The 23,626-nt window shown below is 37.1% G+C and overlaps 3 protein-coding genes across 3 annotated transcripts; all 3 read right to left on the bottom strand.

Moving 5' to 3' along the window:
- Positions 1-3,243: 3,243 nt before the first annotated feature.
- LOC119254655 (olfactory receptor 52A1) lies at positions 3,244-4,182 on the bottom strand. The gene has a single exon (XM_037521756.1). The coding sequence runs from the start codon at positions 4,180-4,182 to the stop codon at positions 3,244-3,246; it is 939 nt and encodes a 312-aa protein (XP_037377653.1).
- Positions 4,183-9,284: 5,102 nt separating this feature from the next.
- Positions 9,285-10,223, bottom strand: LOC119254654 (olfactory receptor 52A1-like). Its single transcript, XM_037521755.1, has one exon. The coding sequence runs from the start codon at positions 10,221-10,223 to the stop codon at positions 9,285-9,287; it is 939 nt and encodes a 312-aa protein (XP_037377652.1).
- A 7,879-nt stretch (positions 10,224-18,102) lies between these two features.
- Positions 18,103-19,041, bottom strand: LOC119254653 (olfactory receptor 52A1-like). The gene has a single exon (XM_037521754.1). The coding sequence runs from the start codon at positions 19,039-19,041 to the stop codon at positions 18,103-18,105; it is 939 nt and encodes a 312-aa protein (XP_037377651.1).
- Between the last annotated feature and the right edge of the window lie 4,585 nt (positions 19,042-23,626).

The raw sequence follows: 23,626 nt of genomic DNA, 5'->3' as shown, positions 1-23,626 counted from the left end.
TCCTCTGAAGAAAATATTTGTCTCTTTTCATGTCATGTGGATAGATGGTCTATATTTTTCTTTGTGGACACTTTACTTTTACTTTCTACATTTAGATTTATTATTATTTTGTATGGTATATGTATTTTATATTTTGTGTTTATGTATAACAATTGTTGCCAGTTGTGATGCAATTTAGTGAATTACTTCCTATTTTCCACTTAATTGCTTCAGCTCTATTGCATAAAAATCAATTGACCGTAATATTTTGGTTCACTTGTAAGTTCGCTATTCTGTTTCACAAAAATTTTTTATTGAAAATTGCTCCTGCTAGGAAATATTTGTGACCAAGCAAAAGGTTACTTGTGAAGTCCTGGTTAAAAAAAAAAAAAACCCTTGAACAATAATTAATTCAATTATAGTTATTTCTTTATAAATTACTTATTTTTTTATTGAGGTAATGTTTTACATTGCTGTTTGTATTTTGGAAGTAGCAGATTGCCACCCCCCCATTCTGTTGATGTTATCATAGCACCCATAGCACCCCCAAAGCACTCATAGTCCACCACCCTGGTCTATGGTGCTCCCTGCCCTCTTTGTGCTCATCCCTCCCCGCCTCTCCTCATGAATCTCTCAGTTCTATAGTCTGCTTTCGAGGGCTTGCTTTTGAGTTTGGCATTATCTGACCCTTTTTCTGGTTTCTTTATATTTCCACTTCTAAGTAACACTATCCAGTATCTGTGTTTCTCCTTCTGACATATTTTGCTTAGCAAATCTCTTCTAGCTCCATCCATGTTTATCCTTTTATTCCATTTCTACATATACCACTTCTTAATCCACCTGTTCATTTTTGGGCACTTAGGTTATTTCAATAGTTTTGCTACTGTAAACAATACAGCAATGAATATGGACATACATATTTCCCTTGAATAAATTCAGTATTTATTCACTCTATTTTAATCTTAAGAAAATGAATAGACAGAATCTTTGAAATATCTAGAAGGCATTCAAACTACCCATTATAAAATGTCTTTTTCCAAGCAATTTTATTTTCAACAATCATGTAATCATTTCAAGTGTGTAGAGGATAGACTAATGGGTATACTTTTGTCCTTGCAATAAGCCAATATTTTCTCTTTTGCCTTTGTAGGTCTCAGTGTGAATTTGGTTCTGATAATTTGAATACCACAGCAGCTAAAATCTGGATTCGAGATATTTTGCAGATACAATCAAATATGATGCAAACATTTTCTAGTTTCATGTTCTGTCTCTATGTCAACCCTATATGTTTACATGTTTCCATGGTGACTTACAGAACTAGGAATTGTAAGGCAGTATTTCAAATGATTCCAAATAATCTTAGGATTATAATGAATCACCCAATTTGATCTGCTGCCTGTTTTAGTATAGTCCACTAGCTAACAATGGCTTTTATGCATTAACTTTTGCTATCAATTTGATGATAAGGAAAATATACTTTTCATCCCTGCTTTAAACAAATGTTATCCCTTAGGGGAAAAGAGAGTTCTATTCTTCCAATCAATACACCTGTATTATAGAAAACTTAACAATTGTAATTACTATCAATATTATCATATATTTAATTTTATTAAATTTTTTGGAAATATGCTTTGACTTTTGTTACATGAATACCTGCATAATAGTTTTGAATTGCCTTCTTGTCTATATAAGCTATTTATTTGACTTTTCACATGAAAGTTTGCTGAACCCTTGCTAGAACATTAAGAAATTACTTTGATTCTCTTTCAGTTTATTCCTAAACCAATTCCTAATGAAATTATTGGTAATACCATCAAATCACATCTAATAAAAAAATGGATATTTAAAATGGTTTCAAGGTTCTCCAAGATAGCTTTAATTTACAAATAATTTTATAAAATATCCTCAGCACTCATTTGACAACTCATAATCCATAAAACAATGAGATTATCCACCTTCTCTGAGATATGCAGTCCAATATTTCATGCATATGTAGTGGCTTAATATTATAACCGAAAATATGGACATCTGCACATGTGAATATTTTCCATAATTTTTGAAAAAACATTGATGAGCTGAGGAACATTCCAACAACCTTAGTTTCTTGGATTATGAATCTTAGATAAAACAATTATCTTTTCATTAATACAATAACTTTGAGATTAAAAAGCATATTTCATATTCATTGAGAAGATATTCTCCCACATGCCCAGGTAGACACACACCCCACGCAGATATACACACACACCCTTCCTAGAGAAAATAATCTTCCAGTGATACGTTCTAAGTTTCACAACAAAGTTCAACTGTTTTACACACAGTCCATGGCTATTCCTGACATTCCTATTTCCTTCATTTTTCCAAATCCAAACTTTTCAGTTTCTCTAACCACATTCTCTAATTTAAATCCCTCTGTCATCTGTTTGTCATGATACGTCCATAATTGCTTAACTACTGATTCATCTTTCTTTCCTCATCAGACAGCCTGATTAAAAAACAAAACAAATATGTTTTCTGACTGCTCCTTTCAGTTATATTTCAAAGCTTGATTCTCTGTAAACCTCACAACCCAAGCATAGCATGACCATTATCTGTGTAATTTACCATCAAGACACAATTCTGTAGCATAATATATAAGCAGTGTACATTTTTAAAACAATTAATGATCGATAAATGAGTAAATGATGAAGATAGCCCCCCAAAAAACCATTGCTATATACAAAGCAATACTTGAATTCTCATGACATTTGTGTCTGTAATCCCCTTTATGAGCCTATAAATGTACAGAAATATTTACTTTATTGTCTCATTAGATACACATAGATTTTATTGTCTTTATTTTTGTGAGTATTTTTGGATAAAACATGGTTAAGATACACTTCTTCTGACTTATTTTGTGTGATTGTAATGATTAAGGAAATCAAAAACTTATATTCATTGAGAACATGATTAGTCCAGAATAATGAGTCTGGGTTCATTTAAATCAATGAGAAGGTAAAATTTTTGAAAGCTCCTGGATAAGGATTCCAATAGGAGGAAGCTCAAGCAGGGTCTAAAAAACAGGGGGAAAAGAAACTATTGATACTTTTATGGGTTATGATGATCTAGAAGCCAGCAAGCATGCTTTCAGATATCACAAAACAGTAAGGTGAAAAAAATTCAAGCATCTCATATAACACACATTTTGGTTTTGTTTTCTTTGACTTTGAGAGATAGTTACAATTGTAAAAAGAGAAAAGCATGAGGGTATTAATCAGATAGATTTTATGAGCATAACATTTTTACCAAGTGAATGCGGATCTGCTTGGTCTTTGCACCATAGACAAGTGGATTGAGAAATGGAGGCACCAACAAGTAGATGCTAGAAAAGAGGATGTGGATGTAAGGAGGGATGTGAGAGCCAAACCGATGTGTGAGGAAAGAAAAGAAGGCAAGAATGTAGAACTGGAGGAAGACACAGATGTGGGCAATGCAAGTGTTGAATGCTTTCAACCGAGCCTCCTTCTGGGGCAAACGAAAAACTGTGATGAATATCAGGAAATAAGACAATGTAACGAATATGAAGTCAAACCCTGCAACAGTGAAGGCCACAAACAAACCAAAGATTTTGTTGACTTGGACATTTCCTACAGCTAATTTCACAAGGGCCATGTGCTCACAATAGGTGTGGGAGATGACTGTCGTGTGATAAAACCGTAATCGGCACTTAATCATTACCATCCCTGGGGCTATTAGAACAGCAGACCTGAGGACTACCACAACCCCAATTTGGGTGACTAGCTGGTGGGTGAAGATAGCAGAATGCCTCAGTGGATAACAAATGGCCACGTAACGGTCCAGGGCCATGGCCAGCAGAATTCCTGACTCTATGCCCTGAAATGTGTGGATGAGCCACATCTGAAGCAAGCAAGAGTCAAAATAAATCTCAAGCACATGAAACCAGAAGATCCCAAGCATCTTGGGCACAATGCAGGTAGCAAGTGCAATATCCGTGACCCCTAACATGCCTAAGAAAATGTACATGGGCTCGTGGAGGCTGCGCTCTGATTTGATGACCAGCAGAAGTAAGGAATTTCCGACCAGAGCAATGAGGTACATGGCACAGAATGGAATCCCAATCCAGCACTGCACTGACTCGAGGCCCGGGATCCCTAGCAGGGTCAACACAGAGGGCATGAAGATGGTGCTGTTGGAAAGGGACATGGTGCTGTTGAGCCTCCTGGTGTCCACTGCAGTAACTTCTCAGTTTTTGCTCTTGCTCCTCTTCTACTTCCTACTTTTATTCAAATTCATGATATTGAATCTTTCTGATTTTGAGAGAATGTCCAGATCATATGAATGACCCTTCTCACATTTATTGCTAAAGGGAAAAGGTAGACTCAAAGGAAACATTATTGGTTCAAGAAGTTCATCCAGAAGCACTATAACATGGCCCGATGTTCTGGGCACCATAGGATATGTGGATAGAACCAGCAAATAAGAAATAGCTGCTCACCAGTTCAGCGTTTCCTTTGTATACCTGTGGACAAAAGAATTATACTTTTTTAATTCTGTGTGGAAATAATTGCTTTTAAATTAGAGTTTGGTGAATCTTTCCATACCACACACTCTAGCTCTTCCTCTAGGTTTCTATTAATCCAAATAGTCTCTAAATTAGTAACTGGGAAACTCTCAGATTCTGACCTGTGCACTGTTATAAAATCTTGCTATGAAAGAGAATAGAAACTGTTGTCACTGGAGTACATAATATATTGATATATCTATTTCTTTTTTTTAAGATTTATTTATTTATGCATGCAAGAACTGGGGTGTGGCCAGAAGTGTGGGGGTGAGAGGATTCATCAGAGAGAGTTGTGAGCAGAACAGGTAGATCTACTGAAACACACTGCTGAGGAGAGCAGCGGGTGAGGCTGAAGAGGTCTGCTGCACCAAGTGGGTTGCTCCCTGGCAGGCCAGGCATTGAACATGTGCTGGAGTGGCTGGAAATAGCTGGATAGTGCTGTCTTTAACCCCTGTGACACCAGGGAGGCCCCAACATGTCTATTTCTACCTATATGACCAGGATCTCTGTAAGACAGGATGTCTTTGCAGAAGAAATTAAAGGAAGAGGCTTAGTATATCTTTGAAATTTATGTACTTTTGGAAAGTCTGGCTAAAAAATTTGTGTTTCTTTTCACGTTTCCACTAAGACTGGCTTTTATTTTGCCTATGTTTATAATAGCTGAAAAATTTTTAAATTGTTGTATTCTTGAAGTAACAATAAAAAAGACAGAGAGAAGAAATGTCTAAAAGGCAAGAGATTTAGTAGCAACAGCAAGATACAGGAGCAAGAAAAACCATTCTAGAACACTAATGGATATATCAACATAGATGATTTAGTAGTACAAGATTAGCTTCTCATTTTTTTAAGATTTATTTTTATTCATGTATATAAGAACAGGGGTGTAGGCCAGAGGTGAGCAGATTCACTGGAGACATAATGGGGAGTAGAACAGGCAGATCTACTGAAATCCACTGCAGAGAGGAGCAGCAGGTGAGACAGGAGAGGTCTCCTGCAACCTGTAGGTAACTCCCTGCCCTGGGATCAAACTCCTGCTGCAGTAGTTGCCGATAGCTTCTTAGTGCTGTGACTTAATCCTCTGCACCACTAGACAGACCCCCTAGTTTCTGATTTTAAACTATCAAAGCTACCATTATCATGAAACTTAGTCATTAATTGTCAATGAAAAGTAGACAATCTGGAAAATACATATCATCTTCTAGGCTCAGGCATAAGAAACTAAGAGAAAAAACAAATGAGTTCTGTAAAATGAGTCAATTATAAAACAGAAACAGGAATAGGAAAGATCTTAGGATATCAAAGTGATTTAATACAGAGCAATGAGGAAAATTTAATCAGTTCTCAATTCACTGAAGATGAATTTTCACAAAACTTCAGTCTTTATGCCTCACATGAAATTTCTGTGATCAAAATCATTACTTTTTAAATATTACATATTTTGAAGCAATCATTCTCAAGTCATACTCTAAAAAAAGCTTGTGATTATTGAAATGCAGGGTTAATTTATTCATTATCTCATAGCCATTCCTAGAAAGTGCTTTTTGTGAGCAAACTCATGATCCAAGCTCAAGCTACCAACTATGCCTGCTAATCTCCAGGCGAAAAGACCAAGTTGGCAGGGATCATTCATAACAGGAAGGACACAACAAATCAGCCAATATGTATCTCAGGTAGACTAGTCAATATAGATTTGATTTCCATAGTGTGTCTCTAAATGCTTGCTTTTTGCCTTCAAATCCACATATCATTTACAGATCCCAAAAAGGTGGAATGTTGCTTCTTGAAGGATAAAAAACTAGAATAGGAACCTTTCCAAAATAATCACAATGTCTGAATTAATGAAGCATAGGGAGTGACAAGTGAGCATTACCACAAAGGTACAGGTAGGGCATTGCAAGGGGGCTGCAGACATGAGTACAGGGCTGATGGGACGGATTGATCATTATTGGATAAGCTGGTGGTGCAAGATGATGGGGGGTGAACTTGATAATAGTGATAGTTACTCACCAGTTGTTGCTGAGAGCCTCTTGTGCTGAAGAGTACACAGGAAGAGCATTGTCAATTCTATATACCACTGTCCCTCTTAGCTTATCACTCCTCAATTGCCTTCTTGCCCTGAGATTCACGTCACACTCCTTTGGGTTTTGTGTTCTGTGACAGGACCCAGTCAATGTCATGAATCGGAGCCATCCAGGGTTATGGCCGTTAGCCTATATGTGGACAGGTCTGGGATGGACTTCTATGCCTTTCTCGTGTCACTGCAATGCAGACACTCCCCTCTTCTTTAAGTCTGAAGTCATGTGTGTGATCATCCTCCAATGAAACTAGCAGCAATGTCTGTGCTATTCTTGGGCACAGCATATGTTTAAGTAGCTCAAAGAGAAGCACAAAGGTGCTGGTCACCAATTTTAATGTTCTCTAATGAACATGTAGAACATGGCTATAAAGACGGCATGAGGGATTTTCTACATTAGACACAACCATGAGGGACCCAGCAGAGATTAACTCAACCCCCTTGGCTCCATCTACACCTCATGTCCCTGAAATAATTTCTAATTGCAATAATTGCAATAAAATGACTGCAGAAATCTCCTTGCTCATCTCTTTTGTCTTTCACCACAGGAAAAATCCAGAGAAATTAATATACACAAATTTTTCATTTACAAAACCACGTTCCTTCTCTGATGTTCCTTTTGCAAACGAACAAAAAATCTAAAGACCACTTAAATACAGATATGCTCTTATACCTGTAATTTCCATTTCAGTAAATGTCCTTCTCACCCTTCTTTTTCTCCTAGGCTCTCTGGAAAGAAAGACTACATCTATAATTTTTCTTTATTCATACATCTGCCTCTCATTCTCCTGCAGTCTCAAGTCTCAAAATTTTACCATATGGAAGCTATTTCTGAAAGTCAACAATAAAAACAGTATTTCCAGATATAAATGAAATTTCTGAATTCTACCATATTTAGCTCTGAGTGAGATGTTCATTCCACTAATTTTTCTCCATCTTCCCTTTATAACTTTCTTCCCTTGGAACTAGAAGGAATTATGCACAGTGAAATAAATCAGAAGGAAAAAGAAAAATATAGGATGGTTTCACTTGTAGGAGGAATATAGGGAGAAGATTCAGATTATAAAGATGTGCCAGAAATTCCATAATCTTCAATTTTTAAAAAAAAAATTGTTATCTATATATCTGTTTAAATGTTATAGAGTATGTGCATCTTCACTCATGTGAATATTTTCTTTTTTTTTTTCTTCTTTTAAAGATTTATTTATTTATTTATACAGGCCAGATGTGTGGGAGGGCAAGAGGAGCCACCAGAGACAGAATGGGGAGCAGAATAGGCAGACTGACGAAATACACTGCTGAGGGGAGCAGCATGCAGGACAGGAGAGGTCTGCTTCGCCGTGTGGGACCCTAGCCTGCTGGCCAGCCGTGATCAAACCAGCACTGCAGAGGCTGCAGACAGCTTCACAGCGCTGTGCTAAACCGCCTGCACCACCAGGGGAGGCCCTCATGTGAATATTTTCCATAAAATACACAAAATTCCTCAAAAAATGGTCAGTGAGTGGAGGTTTTCATGAAGAGTCAACTAGTCTAAAAACCTTAGATAGACATAGCACTTCATGTCTTCATTGATAAACTAGCCTTGAGATTAAATGCATTCAGTTTTATATCCAGTGAGAATATATGCTGCCACATGGCCAAATAGACACACACACACACACACACACACACACACACATTTCTCTTGTAGAGAAGAACCACCAACTACACATTATAATTTGCATAAAATGCTCATTTGTCCAAGGTCATTCATTGTTGAAATTCTTACATCATTGTATCCTCATATTTACCTTACAATGAAAATAAATTGTGCAGTTTCTAAACAAAATTCTCTAGTTTAAATCGCCTCCAAAATCTACATATGTGGTATCCTTACTTGTGTGGCCACTCATTAATCATTACTCAAGAATCAGACACTTTAATTAAAAATAAATAAATAAACAAATAAATAAATAAATAAAGCAAATTAACTCTCCTAAAAGCTCCTTCCTCTAAATTTCCACACTTCACTCCACCTGCCAGTCTCACACTCCATATTAATACTATTATACCAGTAATATGTGACCATCCCCATTCTCTCTGTCCTCTTTAACAAAGAAATATGTCAAATTGATTATTTCAAAACATATATTTAGGATATTGAATATTGTAACATTTTGGTAACATTCGATGATTTAATGCAAAAGCAAATTATGCAAATTTCAGAAAATTATAAGAAAAATGAAACACGTGAATTTTGTGATTTGTGTGCCTGTAACTCAAATGACACAGAAAACATAATGGAATTACTAGACGTTATTTTTTTTTTTGATCCACAGTTTTTTCACCTATTCATCTGAATAAACATGATTAAATTAAGAATGCTTTATCAGTTTTTTTCTTAAACTTCAATTTTTTTAAGATTTATTTATTTATACAAGAACCGGGGTACAGGCCAGATGTGCAGGAGGGTGAGAGAATTCACCAGAGACAGAGCAGGAAATAGAACAGGCAGACTGACTGAGATACACTGCTGAGGGGAGCAGTGGGCAAGACAGGAGAGGTCTGCCCCGCCATGTGGATATATCCCTGACAGCCAAGGATCAAACCCATGGTGCAGAGGCTGTGGACAGCTTCACAGCTCTGCACTCAACCTGCCGCGCCACCAGAGAGGCCCTAATCAGATAGATTTTATGAGCATAACATTTTTACCAAGTGAATGCGGATCTGCTTGGTCTTTGCACCATAGACAAGTGGATTGAAAAATGGAGGCACCAACAAGTAGATGCTAGAAAAGAGGATGTGGATGTAAGGAGGGGTGTGAGAGCCAAACCGATGTGTGAGGAAAGAAAAGAAGGCAAGAATGTAGAACTGGAGGAAGACACAGATGTGGGCAATGCAAGTGTTGAATGCTTTCAACCGAGCCTCCTTCTGGGGCAAACGAAAAACTGTGATGAATATCTGTAAATAAGACAATATGATTAATATGAGGTCAACCCCTGCAATAGTGAAGGCCACAAACAAACCAAAGATTTTGTTGAATTGGACATTCCCTGCAGCCACTTTCACAAGGGCCATGTGCTCACAATAGGTGTGGGAGATGACTGTCGTATAATAAAACCTTAATCGGCACTTTATCATTACCAATGTTGGGGCTACTAGAACGGCAGGCCTAAGGACTACCACAACCCCAATTTTGATGACTAGTTGGTGGGTGAAGATAGAAGAATGCCTCAGTGGATAACAAATGGCCACATAACGGTCCAAGGCCATAGCCATCAAGATTCCTGACTCTATGCCCTGAAATGTGTGGATGAGCCACATCTGAAGCAAGCAAGAGTCAAAATAAATCTCGGGCACACGAAACCAGAAGACCCCAAGCATCTTGGGCACAATGCAGGTAGTAAGTGCAATGTCCGTGACCCCTAACATGCCTAAGAAAATGTACATGGGCTCGTGGAGGCTGCGCTCTGATTTGATGACCAGCAGAAGTAAGGAATTTCCAACCAGAGCAATGAGGTACATGGCACAGAATGGAATCCCAATCCAGCACTGCACTGACTCAAGGCCTGGGATCCCTAGCAGGGTCAACACAGAGGGCATGAAGATGGTGCTGTTGGAAAGGGACATGGTGCTGTTGAGTCTCCTGGTGTCCACTATAGTAACGTCTCACTTTGTGCTGTTGTTTCTCTTCTACTTCCTATTTTCATCCAAATTCATGATACTGAATCTTTCTGATATTAGCAGAATGTCCAGATCATATGAATGAGCCTTCTCATGTATATTGCTGAAGGGAAAAACTGGTGCAAAGGACACATCATTGCTTCAGGAAGTTCATCCAGAAGCACCTTCTCATGGTCTGATATCCTGGGCACCACAGGACATGTGGATAGAACCAGCAAATAAGAAATAAGCTGCTCCCTTGTTTATCATTTCCTTTGTAGACCTGTGGACAAAAGAATTAGACTTTTTTATTCTGTTTGGAAATAATTGCTTTTCAATCAGAGTTTGATGAGTCGTTCCACACCAAACACTAGCTGTTCTGCTAGGATTCTATTAATCCAAAAAACCTCTAAATTAGTAACTGGGAAACTTTCAGATTCTTACAAATGCCTAAATATAAAAAGCTTCCTCTGGAAGAGAATAGAAACAGTTGTCACTGGAGTCTATACTATATTGATGTATCTTTTTTTTATTTAAATTTTATTTTTATATTCCCCATACAATTGCAACCCCCTTATTTTGACCCCAAGCCCTCATTTCCCTGCCTCCCACCCCCATAGAGTGTCTCTGGTTCATAATTGTTTGTTGATTTTGATATTTTCTTTCTTATAGTTATTCTTTTTCCTGGTCCCTTATGTAAGTTTTCTAGATTCCTGTTATCAGTGAGACCATCCAGTATTTTTCTTTTTCTTTCTGGCTTATTTCGCTGAGCATGATCCCTTCCAGCTCCATCCATGTTGCTGCAAATTGCATGTGCTCATCTTTTTTGAATTCTGAATCTATTTCTACCTATATGACCAGTACCTCTGTAAGACAAGACATCTACAGAATTTAAAGGAAGAGTTTTAGAAGATCTTTCAAATTTGTATGCTTTTGGCAAGTTTAGCTAAAAATTTTTGTTTCTTTTTACATTTCCAGTAAGACTGGCTTTTATTTTGCAGATGTTTGTAATAGCTAAAAATTTTAAAAATAGTTGTATTCTTGAAATAACTGAAATATTATAATACAATATAAAAGACTAGAGAGGAGAAATGTCTAAAAGACAAGAGATTTAGTAGCAGCAGCAAGATACAGGAGCAAGAGAACTCATTCTTTAAAAAAAAAAAAAGATTTATTTATTTATGCGTACAAGAACTGGAGTACTACAGGCCATAGATGCAGGTGGTGAGAAGATTCAGCAGAGGCAGAGTGGGGAACAGAACACACAGACTGACTGAAATACACTGCTGAGGGGAGCAGTGGGTTAGTTAGGAAAGGTCTACTGCACTATGTGGGTAACTCCCTGGCTGGGATTGAACTTGTGCTACAGTGGCTACAGATAGCTTCATAGGTTGCGTCTTAAGCCCTTGGCCATCAGGGAGGCCCGAGAACTCATTCTTGAACACTAATGGATATAACTTAGGTGACTTAGTATGACTAAGGTTAGTTACATGAATAAGGTTAGTTTCTGATTTTTTTTTTAGGATTTATTTTATTTATTGATACATACAAGAGCTGGGGTGTAGGCCAGAGGTGCCAGGTGGTTGAGGGTGGAGAGGGAGTATTCACCAGACACAGAGTAGGAGCAAAATTGGGGGATTGACTGAAATACACTGCTGAGGGGAGCAGCGGGTAAGTCAGGAGAGGTCTGCTGTGCCATGTGGGTAGCTCCCTGACCTGGGATCAAATTTGTGCTGCTGTGGCTGCTGATAGCTTCATAGTGCTGAGACTTAACCCTCTGCACTACCAGGGAGGCCCCTAATTTCTTATTTTAAACTTTCAAAGCTACCATTAGCATGAAACTTACTCGTTAATTGTCAATGAAAAATAGACAATCTGGAACATACATATCATCTTGCAGTCTCAAGCGTAAGAAACTAAGAGAAAAAACAATGGGCTATGTAAAATGAGTCAAATATAGAACAGAAACAGAAGAAATAGGGAAGATCTTGGAATACCAAAAGTAATTCAGTAGAAACCTATAGTGCAATGAGAAGAATTTAATCGGTTCTCAATTCACTGAAGATGAATTTTCACAAAACTTCAGTATTCATGCCTCACATGAAAGTTCTTTAAACAAAATCATTACTTTTTAAATATTACATATTTCAAAGCAATTATTCTCAAGCCATACTTTAGGAAAAGCTTGTGATTATTGAAATGCAGGGTTAATTTATTCATTATCTCATAGCCATTCCAAGAAAGTGCTTATGTGAGCAAGCTCATGATCCAAGCTCAAGCTACCAACTATCCCAATAATAGAGGAAGCAGTTGTGCTTTACGCTCCTAAACTCTAGGCAAAAAACCAAGTTGACAGGAATCATTCATAACAGGAAGGACACATATTGCACCAGCCAATATGTATCTCAGGTAGACTAGTCAATATGGATTTGATTTCATAGGGTGCCTCCAAATGCTTGCTTCTATGCCTTCAAATCCACATATCATTTACAGATCCCAAAAAGGTGGAACTTTGCTTCTTGAAGGAAAATAAAAATTAAAATAGAAACCTTTCAAAACAATCACAGTGTCTGAATTAATGAAGCATAGGGAGTAACAAGTGAGCATTACCACAAAGGTATAGGTAGGGCATTGCAAGGGAAGTGCAGACATGAGTACAGGGCTGATGGGACAGACTGATTATTACTGGGTAAGGTGGTAGTGCAAGATGATGGGGGGTGAACTTGATAATAGTGATAGTTACTCACCAGTTGTTGCTGAGAGCCTCTTGTGCTGAAGAGTACACAGGAAGAGCATTGTCAATTCTATATACCACTGTCCCTCTTAGCTTATCACTCCTCAACTGCCTTCTTGCCCTGAGATTCAGGTCACACTCCTTTGGGTTTTGTGTTCTGTGACAGGACCCAGTCAATGTCATGAATCGGAGCCATCCAGGGTTATGGCCGTTAGCCTATATGTGGACAGGTCTGGTATGGACTTCCATGCCTTTCTCTTGTCTCTGCAATGCAGACACTCCCCTCTTCTTTAAGTCTGAAGTCATGTGTGTGATCATCCTCCAATGAAACTAGCAGCAATGTCTGTGCTATTCTTGGGCACAGCATATGTTTAAGTAGCTCAAAGAGAAGCACAAAGGTGCTGGTCACCAATTTTAATGTTCTCTAATGAACGTGTAGAACACGGCTATGAAGACGGCATGAGGGATTTTCTACACTAGACACAACCATGAGGGACCCAGCAGAGATTAACTCAACCCCCTTGGCTCCATCTACACCTCATGTCCCCGAAATAATTTCTAATTGCAATAATTGCAATAAAATGACTGCAGAAATCTCCTTGCTCATCTCTTTTGTCTTTCACCACAGGAAAAATCCAGAGAAATTAATATACACAAATTTTTCATTTACAAAACCGTGTTCCTTCTCTGATGTTCCTATTTGCAAACAAACAAAACATCTAAAGACCACTTCAATACAGATATGCTCTTATACCTGTAATTTCCATTTTAGTAAATGTCCTTGTCACCCTTCTTTTTCTCCTAGGCAATTTGGAAATGAAGTCTAGATCTATGATTGTTCTTTATTCATACATCTGCCTCTCATTCTCCTGCAGTCTTAGTTCTCAAAAATTTGCCATATGGAAGCTATTTTTCAATTCAACAATAAAATCAGAACTTCCAGTTATGTAGGAAATTTCTGAATTCTACCATATTTAGCTCTGAGTGAGATGTTCATTTAACTAATTTTTCTCCATCGTCCCTTTTCTTCCTTTTTTCTTTATTTCTTCAAGGGAGTTGCTATATAGCCATATATATATATATGTATATATATATAAAACTATATATATAACTATATATAGTTATATAACTATATAGTTATATATATAATTATATAACTATGCACATATATAGTTATATATATAGTTATATATAACTATGTATATATATAGTTATATATAACTATGTATATAGTTATATATATATTATATATATTATATGTATATTTTATGTATATATATATATAACTATATACATAGTTATATATAACTATGTATATAGTACATAGTTATATATAACTATGTATATAGTATATATAATAGAAGGAAAAGGAGTATGTTAAATACCTTTAACTTTTTGTAAACATTCGGAGATGAACTAGTATGTATTTTATTATGAGAAAAAAATGTTAGAGTCTAAGAAACACACATAATATCTTTTGCTTTACCAAGTTTCATTTGGTTTCTGGACTCTATTGTATGTAGATAACCTAGGAGGTGCATGTTATAATGTTAACATATTGGCAAATTTAAGAGAATACTTTCAATGGGATCACAATGAATTTTCATGAAGAATAATGGACAAGGTCATAAAGGCAAAGGAAACTAAATTTACTCTCCAGAATTTCCTCTCTGAGGGAGGGTCAACAATTATACAGATTCATATTGAATGGAATTGTTTCAGAGGGATTCTGGCTTCTGAACTAACCATCTTTTTCATGAGTCACCAACAAAATATTTAGACTAGGCTGTTTGGGCTCCCTTTTCTTCTGCCCTCCCACTGATTTTTTTTTTTTTAATTTGGTTCTTCCTGAAGTTCTGTGCTGGGTCCTCTTTACCCTACACTAACTTTCTAGTAATTTTATATTCTCAAAACAATCCATCATCTTTGTTATGCCAATTCCTATAACAATAATTTTTGTTCATGTATTCTCACTCTGTTCTAGATACACAGAACCAGCATGTCTGATCCATGTTCAGGCCATAGTACATATCCTTTGAAAATTTATATTTGTGTGGATCCCTACAGTGAAGGTAGTTAGCAGCATTCCTGAATCCTGCCAACAAGATGCACATTGACTCTCTTATCTTGACAAACAAAATATTTTTCCCAAGGTTCCCTAAATATGTGGTGTGAGGCAAATCACTCATGGTTGTAGAGTTAATCTCTGGGGAAAAAATAGTCTTTATGGGAATAAAAAAGGATGGTTATGTATCTTAATCATACAGGGTAGAATACATTGTCTATCAAGGAGAATCACAGAAATAAGCTTTTCAATTTGTTTAATCATCCAAGTGCTTTTTATATTTATAAATGTTATTTTTGTCACTTTTTTTAACTGCTGTAACATTGCTTTACAACACTGTGTTTGATTCAGAGGAATAGGCTCACACCTACCCTCAGGAACATCCCAGCACACCACACCCTCCACCAGAGCACCCTTTACCTTATACCATGGGGCCCCTCCCCTTTGATTCCCACCCACCCCTCCCATTCTAGAAATCTCAATGCGGCTCAGTTTTGTTTTGGTTTAGTTTTGTCAGTTTCTTTGCTTTATTTCTCCATATTCAATTTATGTATGAAAACATCTGGTATTTATCTTTCTCACTCTGGTTGATTTCACTTAACATATTCCCCTTCAATTCCACCCATGTCGTTGCAAATGGCAAGATTTCATCTTTTTTTAGCATTGAAGTTTCCTTATGTCATGTCTAATCCAGAAATCTGTAGTAATAATAATCACCCTTCATAAAATATTTCTGTTTTCAAGCAATTTTATGTTCACAAAGTCATCCTGGGCCTCCCCGGTGGCACAGCCATTGAGCGCTGGGCTGCGAAGCTGCCCGCAGCCTCTGCAGCGCCGGTTCGATCCCTGGCCACCGGGTGAGGGTCCCACGTGGCACGCAGACCTCTCCTGCCATGCCCGCTGCTCCCCTCAGCAGTGTATTTCGTCGATCTTCCTCTTCTGTTCCCCGCTCTGGCTCTGGGTGAATTCTCTCACCCTCCAGCACTTCTAACTGTACCCAGTGCTCGTATAAATAAATAAATAAATAAATCTTAAAAAAAATTAAAAAAAATTCATCCTATAATTATCCTGCTCCAAGTGTGTGGAAAGAAAGATAGGCAAAGTTATCCTTTTGTTCTTGTAATCTTTTTTCTTTTCTTTTTTTCACATTTCTTGGTTTCAGTGTGAAAGATGATTTGAAGACCACAATGATGGGAGAATCTGGACTCTGGGTTAGATATTTTATTTGAGAGTGATAATTTAATATGGTGCAAATATTTATTAGTTTCACATTCTGACTCATGTCAACTATCCCCACACATTTTCATAATAACTTTCAAAAGTAGTGATTAACAATTACTGGAGACATATTTCAAACGTCTCCAAATATGCTTGGATTATAAACTCTTACCTTGCTTGGATTATAAATTCTCACTTAAGCTGGGCTGCGACTGGATTTTGATAGGCCACTAGTTAAGAATGGTTTTTTCACGTGTGCAGTTACAATCAATTTGATAGTAGAAAAAAATTAACATTCACTTAAGCAGAATGTTTTCCTTATGAAAAAAAAATTGCATTTTTCCAATTAGTAAATACGTATTTTAAAAAACTATACAATCATTTCACTATTATTAATAACATTGATATTACATTGATAGAAATCTTTTTATAGAACTGTGTTTTGTCTTCTGTTACATAAATACCTACATAATATGCTTGAATTGCCATTTGTCCACAATGCATAAACTAATTCATTTAATAATTTATAAAAAAGTTTGATAAAGCCTGGCTAGGTTTATTTAACAAAATACCTCCTATGTTATTTTAGTTTTATTCCTAAGGAAATTATGTTAAGAACAATGCCCCTATTGATAATACAATATAATCATATCCTCTAAATACTGGTATTTCAAACAGATCAAAAGATGCCCTAAGGTAACCATTAATTTCCAGAGTAATCTCCTTTTTTATTGAGAAGGCCTAGGTAATAAAGCCAAGCCTGAAATTCCATAATCTACATGACATAATTTTTTTTCAATTTTTTTTTATTTCTTATGTATATACTTTTTTTAATGTCATAGAGCCTGTGCATCTTCATGCATGTGAATATTTTCCATGATCTTAAAAAATGGTCATTGAACTGAGGTTTTCATGAAGAGTCCACTAGTCTAAAGACCTTAGACTTAGACATAACACTCCATGTCTTCATTGATAAACTAGCCTTGAAATTAAATGCATGCAGTTTTACATCCAGTGAGAACATATGCTGGCACATGCCCAAATAGACATGGACACACACACAAACACACACACACATTATAGCTTTCATAATAAAACTCAACATTGTCCCAGGTCATTATTAGAATTCATATATCATTGCATCCTCAAATTTACCTTACAATGAAAATAAATTGTGCAGTTTCTAAACAAATTTCTCTAGTTTAAATCTCCTCCCAAATCTACCTACATGTTGTCCTTACTTGTGTGGTCACTCATTCATCATTCCTCAAGAATCAGACGGCCTAGTTAAAAAATAAATAAATAAATAAAACCAATGAACTCTCCCAATAGCTGCTTCCACTTCAGTCTCACACTTCATGTAAACCATTTTACTGTTGTTTAAAGTATGTCACCATCCCCCTTCTCTGTCATCTTTTTTTTAAAGATTGATTTATTTATGCATACAAGGAGTGTGGGGATTGGGTGAGAAGATTCACCAGACACATCAGGTGGATCTACTGAAATACACTACTGAGAGGAGCAGCAGGCCAGACAGGAGAGGTCTGCTGCACCATGTGGGTAGCTCCCCAGCAGGGATGGAACTCGTGCTGCAGAGAACGTCACAATGCTGAGGCTTAACCCCTAGTGCCACCAGGGAGGCCCTCTCTCTGTCGTCTTTAACAGAGAAATATAGATCTACAGAACTTGTGCACCTGTAACTCCTGGAGTGAGACAGAAAACTTAATGGAATTATTAGACATTATTTTTTATTTGATCCATAGTTTTTTCACTTATTCATTTGAATAGAAATGATAAGAATGCTTTCTCAGATTTTAATCAGATAGATTTTATGAGCATAACATTTTTACTAAGTGAATGCGGATCTGCTTGGTCTTTGCACCATAGACAAGTGGATTGAGAAATGGAGGCACCAACAAGTAGATGCTAGAAAAGAGGATGTGGATGTAAGGAGGGATGTGAGAGCCAAACCGATGTGTGAAGAAAGAAAAGAAGGCAAGAATGTAGAACTGGAGGAAGACACAAATGTGGGCAATGCAAGTGTTGAATGCTTTCAACCGAGCCTCCTTCTGGGGCAAACGAAAAACTGTGACGAATATCAGGAAATAAGACAATATGATTAATATGAGGTCAACGCCTGCAACAGTGAAGGCCACAAACAACCCAAAGATTTTGTTGACTTGGACATTTCCTGCAGCTACTTTCACAAGGGCCATGTGCTCACAGTAGGTGTGGGAGATGACTGTCGTGTGATAAAACCATAATCGGCACTTAATCATTACCAAAAACGGAGCTACTAGAACAGCAGGCCTGAGGACTACCACAACCCCAATTTGGGTGACTAGCTGGTGGGTGAAGATAGCAGAATGCCTCAGTGGATAACAAATGGCCACGTATCGGTCCAGGGCCATGGCCAGCAGAATTCCTGACTCTATGCCCTGAAATGTGTGGATGAGCCACATCTGAAGCAAGCAGGAGTCAAAATAAATCTCGGGCACATGAAACCAGAAGATCCCAAGCATCTTGGGCACAATGCAGGTAGCAAGTGCAATGTCCGTGACCCCTAACATGCCTAAGAAAATGTACATGGGCTCGTGGAGGCTGCGCTCTGATTTGATGACCAGCAGAAGTAAGGAATTTCCGACCAGAGCAATGAGGTACATGGCACAGAATGGAATCCCAATCCAGCACTGCACTGACTCGAGGCCCGGGATCCCTAGTAGGGTCAACACAGAGGGCATGAAGATGGTGTTGTTGGAAAGGGACATGGTGCTGTTGAGCCTCCTGGTGTCCACTATAGTAACTTCTCACTTTGTGCTGTTGTTCCTCTTCTACTTCCTATTTTTACCCAATTTTCTCATACTCAGTCTTTCTGATTTTGGTAGACTGTCTAGATAACATTGTCTTTCTTATTCATTCTGTTGAAGAGAAATATTCAGAGATATATCACCATGTCAGGAAGGGCATCCGCAATCATTGTGATACATAACATAACGTGCTATGTATATCCTGGGTCGGTTGCACAGAATCAGCACAATACCTGCATAAGGAAATAAACGTATCACCTATTTCCTTTGTAGATCTTTTGGGGGGAAAAATTGGGTTTACTTTTTCACTTGAAAATTCTATTTCACAGTTCAGTGAATTTTCCATATCCCACATGACTGCTATTCCTCTAATACACTATTATTCCAAATTGTCTCTAAGCCAGAAACAGATGGTTTGGTCCAGCAAATTCTCTAATGTACTCTGACCAGTACATTAGTTGAAAAGTCTTCCTATGATGGAGAATATAAATAGAAACAGTTGTCACCAAAATGCATAATTCATTTGTACACCTTATCTAGCTACATAACTTTATTTTAAACTAGAGGCCTTTTCAAAAGATGAAGGAAGAGCTTTAAAGAGATTATTCAAGTATGAGTATTTTGGCCAAGCCTGGATCAAACTTCCTAGCTACTTTCCTCATTTTGCCTATATTCTAACAACTGAAATCATTAAAATTAGCTCTATGCTTAAAATGGCAGAAATTCTGTAACATGCATGACAGAACAGAGGAGAGAAGTTTGTAGGCAGCAGCAACACAATTGGCAGAAGCAATGCAGAGGGGCACTAGGACGCATTCCTGATGACATACAGTCTGTGTTTTCCCTTGCTGTTAAACGGTTAGAGCTACCATTAGCATGAGACTTGGACAAGTTAGACTCACTACTTCTTAGTATGATCTGGAACACTTGTGTCATTATGTGAGCTCAAGCATTGAAATTAACAGACAACAGTCTTGAGAGAACAGGTCCCTTAAAAGGAGTCAAAAATAGGAACAAAAATGAGATATTGGTTCCCAGAAATGGTTCCCAGAAATAAATGGTTCCCAGAAATGATTTGGGATAGGGTTATAGAACAACTGAAGAAAAACTGAGCTCTTCTAAATTTACTGATGACTGAATTTTCTGAATAGTGGTCTCTCAAGCCTCATATGAAACTTCTCTATTCAAAATCATTATTTTTTAAATATTACATATTTTTGAAGCAAAAAGTTCTCAAGCCATGCATTAGAGAAATGCTTGTGGTTCTTTGAAAAATAGGGTTAGCTTATTTCAAAAATGTTATTTTATAACAGCAAGCTCATGATCAGCTCACTGCATCCTGCATGTCACCGTTGGCAAGCAGTGCAGGAAGCAGCTGTGGCTTATGCTGCTAAATCCCAACGAAAGGGTAAGTCTGCAGGGTCATTTGTAACAGGAAGGCTGTATCAGCTGAGGTGTACTGAAGATAGACTAGTCAATGAGGACTTTGATTTCTGGAGGGTGCTTCCTCCTCTTGCATCTATGCCTCCTCAATCCATGTATCATTTACAGATTCTAAAGTGGGTGGAACTTTGCTTCTAGAAGGATAATAAAAATTAGAATAGGAACCCTTTAAAACAATCACAATGTCTGAATTAATGAAGCATAGGGAGTGATAAGTGAGCATTACCATACAAGAACAGATAGGGCATTGCAAGAGGAAGTGCATACATGAGTATATAGGGGCGATGGGATTGAATGATTGTTATTGGATAAGCTGGTAGTGCAAGATGGTGGGGGTGAACTTGGGAAAAGTGATATTTTACTCACCAGTTGTTGCTTAGAGCCTCTTCTGCTGTGACCAGATAATGGAAGAATATTGTCAATTCTTTATATCACTCTCACTCTCCCTCACCACTTATCACTCGTCAACTGCCTTCTTGCCCTGAGATGCAAGTCTCATTCCTTTGGGTTTTGTGCTCTGTGATTTCTCTTCATTTATCTGCATCCTCTGTAACAGCTCTCAGTCAGTGTCACAAACTGACCCATTTGGTGTTATGACCATTTGCCTAAATGTGGACATCTCTGGGATGGACTTGCATGTTTCTCTTTTGTCTCTGCAATGCAAACACCCCTTCTCATTTGTAAATTTGTCTGAATTTATGTCTGTGTGTTAATCCTGCAATAAAACTAATAGCAATGTCTGCATCATTCTGAGGTACGGCACACATTTATCTAGCTCAAACTTGAGAAGAAAATTGCTGGTCACCAACTTTAAAGTTCCCTACTGCGTCTGTATATAAGGAAGAGTTTTGAACATGGATGAGGGGTTTCTTAGCAACTAGTCAAAATCATGAGGGACCCAGAAGATTTTAATTAAACTCTCTTGGCCCCATCCACACTGAATAGTCCTGAAATCACTTCTACAACTTATAGAAACCCCATTACTCACTTCTTTTGTCTCTTACCACTGGATAAATGCAGACAAATTAATATACAATCTTTTATTTTGTAATCTTAGTTCCTTTTCTGCCACACTTATTTGCAAAAATATCTAAAGGCCAATGTAGACATGTTTCTATGCCAGTAAACTCTATTTAAATAAATATCATTGTGACCCTTCCTTGCACTGAGGCACTCTGGAAAAAAATAATTGTATCTATAATTGTTATCTTGGCCCACATTTACCTGTCATTTATCCAAAGTAAATATGCAAAGTACGGATTAAAAATAAAATGAGATACCACTTCACATCTACCAAAATATCTGTAATTAAAACAAAAATTGACAAATGTTGACAAGAATATGAAAAAATTGGAAGCATCATAGACTGCTGGTAGGAAATTAAATGGTGCAAATTCTGCAGAAAATAGTCTAGCAGTTTCTAAACAAATTAAAAATAGAAATAACATATGGTCCAGTAATTCTACTTATGAATATAGATATGAAAATTTTGAAACAGGACTCAAAAAATGAACATAAGTGTTCATTTTAGGATTACTCACAATTGCCAATTGTTCTAAACAATGAAAGTGCACTTTAACAGATAGTTTTTTATGTGATTTATACACACAAGGAATATTACCCAGTCATCAAAAAGGAATAAATTATGTGTTCCTGCTACCACATGGATGAACTTTGATAACACAATATTGAGTGAAATAAGACTGGCATAAGATGGAAAATATTCTATGATTCCACTTACATGAAATATCTAAAATAAGCTACTTTATAGAAATATAAAATAGATTAGAAATTACTTGGGGAATGGGAAGTTATTGTTGAATAGTTATAGATTTTTTTGGGGTGGTGAAAACTTTTTGGATGATGGTGATTATTACACAACATCTTGAGTACCAATAATGTCACTTAATTGTACGTTTAAAATAATTAAAATGCTTTGGCCTCCCCGGTGGGGCCGCAGGTTGAGCGCCGTGCTGTGAAGCTGTCTGCAGCCTCTGAAGCACAGGTTCAATTCCCAGCTGGCCAGGAAGAAACCCACATGGTGTGGCAGACCTCTCCTGCCTCCCCACTGCTCCTCTCAGCAGTGTCTTCGGTCCCTCTGCCTGTTCTACTCCCCACTCTGTCTCTGGTGAATTCTCTCACCCTCCCGACCTCTGACCTGTACCCCAGTTCTTATATAATAAGTTTAAAATAAAATAATTAAAATGCTTATTAGTCAATTGTATTTCTTCTTCAGAAAGTGTCTATTCAGATCCTCTGCCTATTTTTCAATGAGTTTTTTTGTTGTTGTTGTTGAGTTTATGGGTTGTTTTTATATTTTGGATATTGACACCTTGTCAGACATATGGTTTACAAATATCTTCTCTTATTCAGTCAGATGTCTTTTAATTTTGTTGCAAATTTCTTTCTCCCTTCCAAAACTTTTACATTTGATCTAGTTTCATATATTTACTTTTTCTTTTATTTCTCTTAATATTAGAGTCATCACAAATGCATCTCTAAGACTTTTGTTATGGAGAACATCACCTATGCTCTCTTTTATATATTTTATGGCTCCAGGCCTTACATGCAAGTTTTAAGTCCATTTTGAATTAATTTTGTGTGCCTAATGTTGCATTTCAATCTACTTTCATTTTTGTTCATTCAATTGTCTAATTTTCCCAAAGGCATTTATTGAAGTGACTTTCCTTTCTCCCGGGTAAACTCTTGAAACTTTTGTAATAAATTAGTGATCCATATGTGTGAGATTTTACTTTTGGCCTTCAATTCTGTTTCATAGATCTGTGTGTCTGCTTTTGTTCCAGTATTAAGCTGTTTTTACTACTATCACTTTGTAGTACATTTTGAAATGATGAGCATAATACCCCCATTGTGTATTTATTTTTTCCTCAAGGGTGATTTTGTTATTTGGATCTTTGTTCCAAATAAATTTAATGATTTTTTAAAATTAGTTTTCTGTAAAGAATTCCATTTAAATTTTTTTTTTTTAATAAATTTTATTGTTATATTCCCCATACAATTGCAGCCCCCCCATTCTGACCCCAATCCCTCCCCTCCCACCCCCGCCCCCCTAAAAGTGTCTCTGGTTCATAGTTTTTTGTTG

This window comes from Talpa occidentalis, unplaced genomic scaffold (assembly GCF_014898055.3).
Source record: "Talpa occidentalis isolate TD23 unplaced genomic scaffold, MPIMG_talOcc4v2.1 talOcc4.3, whole genome shotgun sequence".
In the NCBI taxonomy this organism is placed as follows: domain Eukaryota; kingdom Metazoa; phylum Chordata; class Mammalia; order Eulipotyphla; family Talpidae; genus Talpa; species Talpa occidentalis.
This window is presented reverse-complemented; position numbering and strand designations above follow the sequence as displayed.

Excerpts from the sequence above, each read along its gene's own strand:
- LOC119254655 (XM_037521756.1), bottom strand. The coding sequence starts at position 4,182 with ATGTCCCTTTCCAACAGCACCATCTTCATGCCCTCTGTGTTGACCCTG.
- LOC119254654 (XM_037521755.1), bottom strand. The coding sequence starts at position 10,223 with ATGTCCCTTTCCAACAGCACCATCTTCATGCCCTCTGTGTTGACCCTG.
- LOC119254653 (XM_037521754.1), bottom strand. The coding sequence starts at position 19,041 with ATGTCCCTTTCCAACAACACCATCTTCATGCCCTCTGTGTTGACCCTA.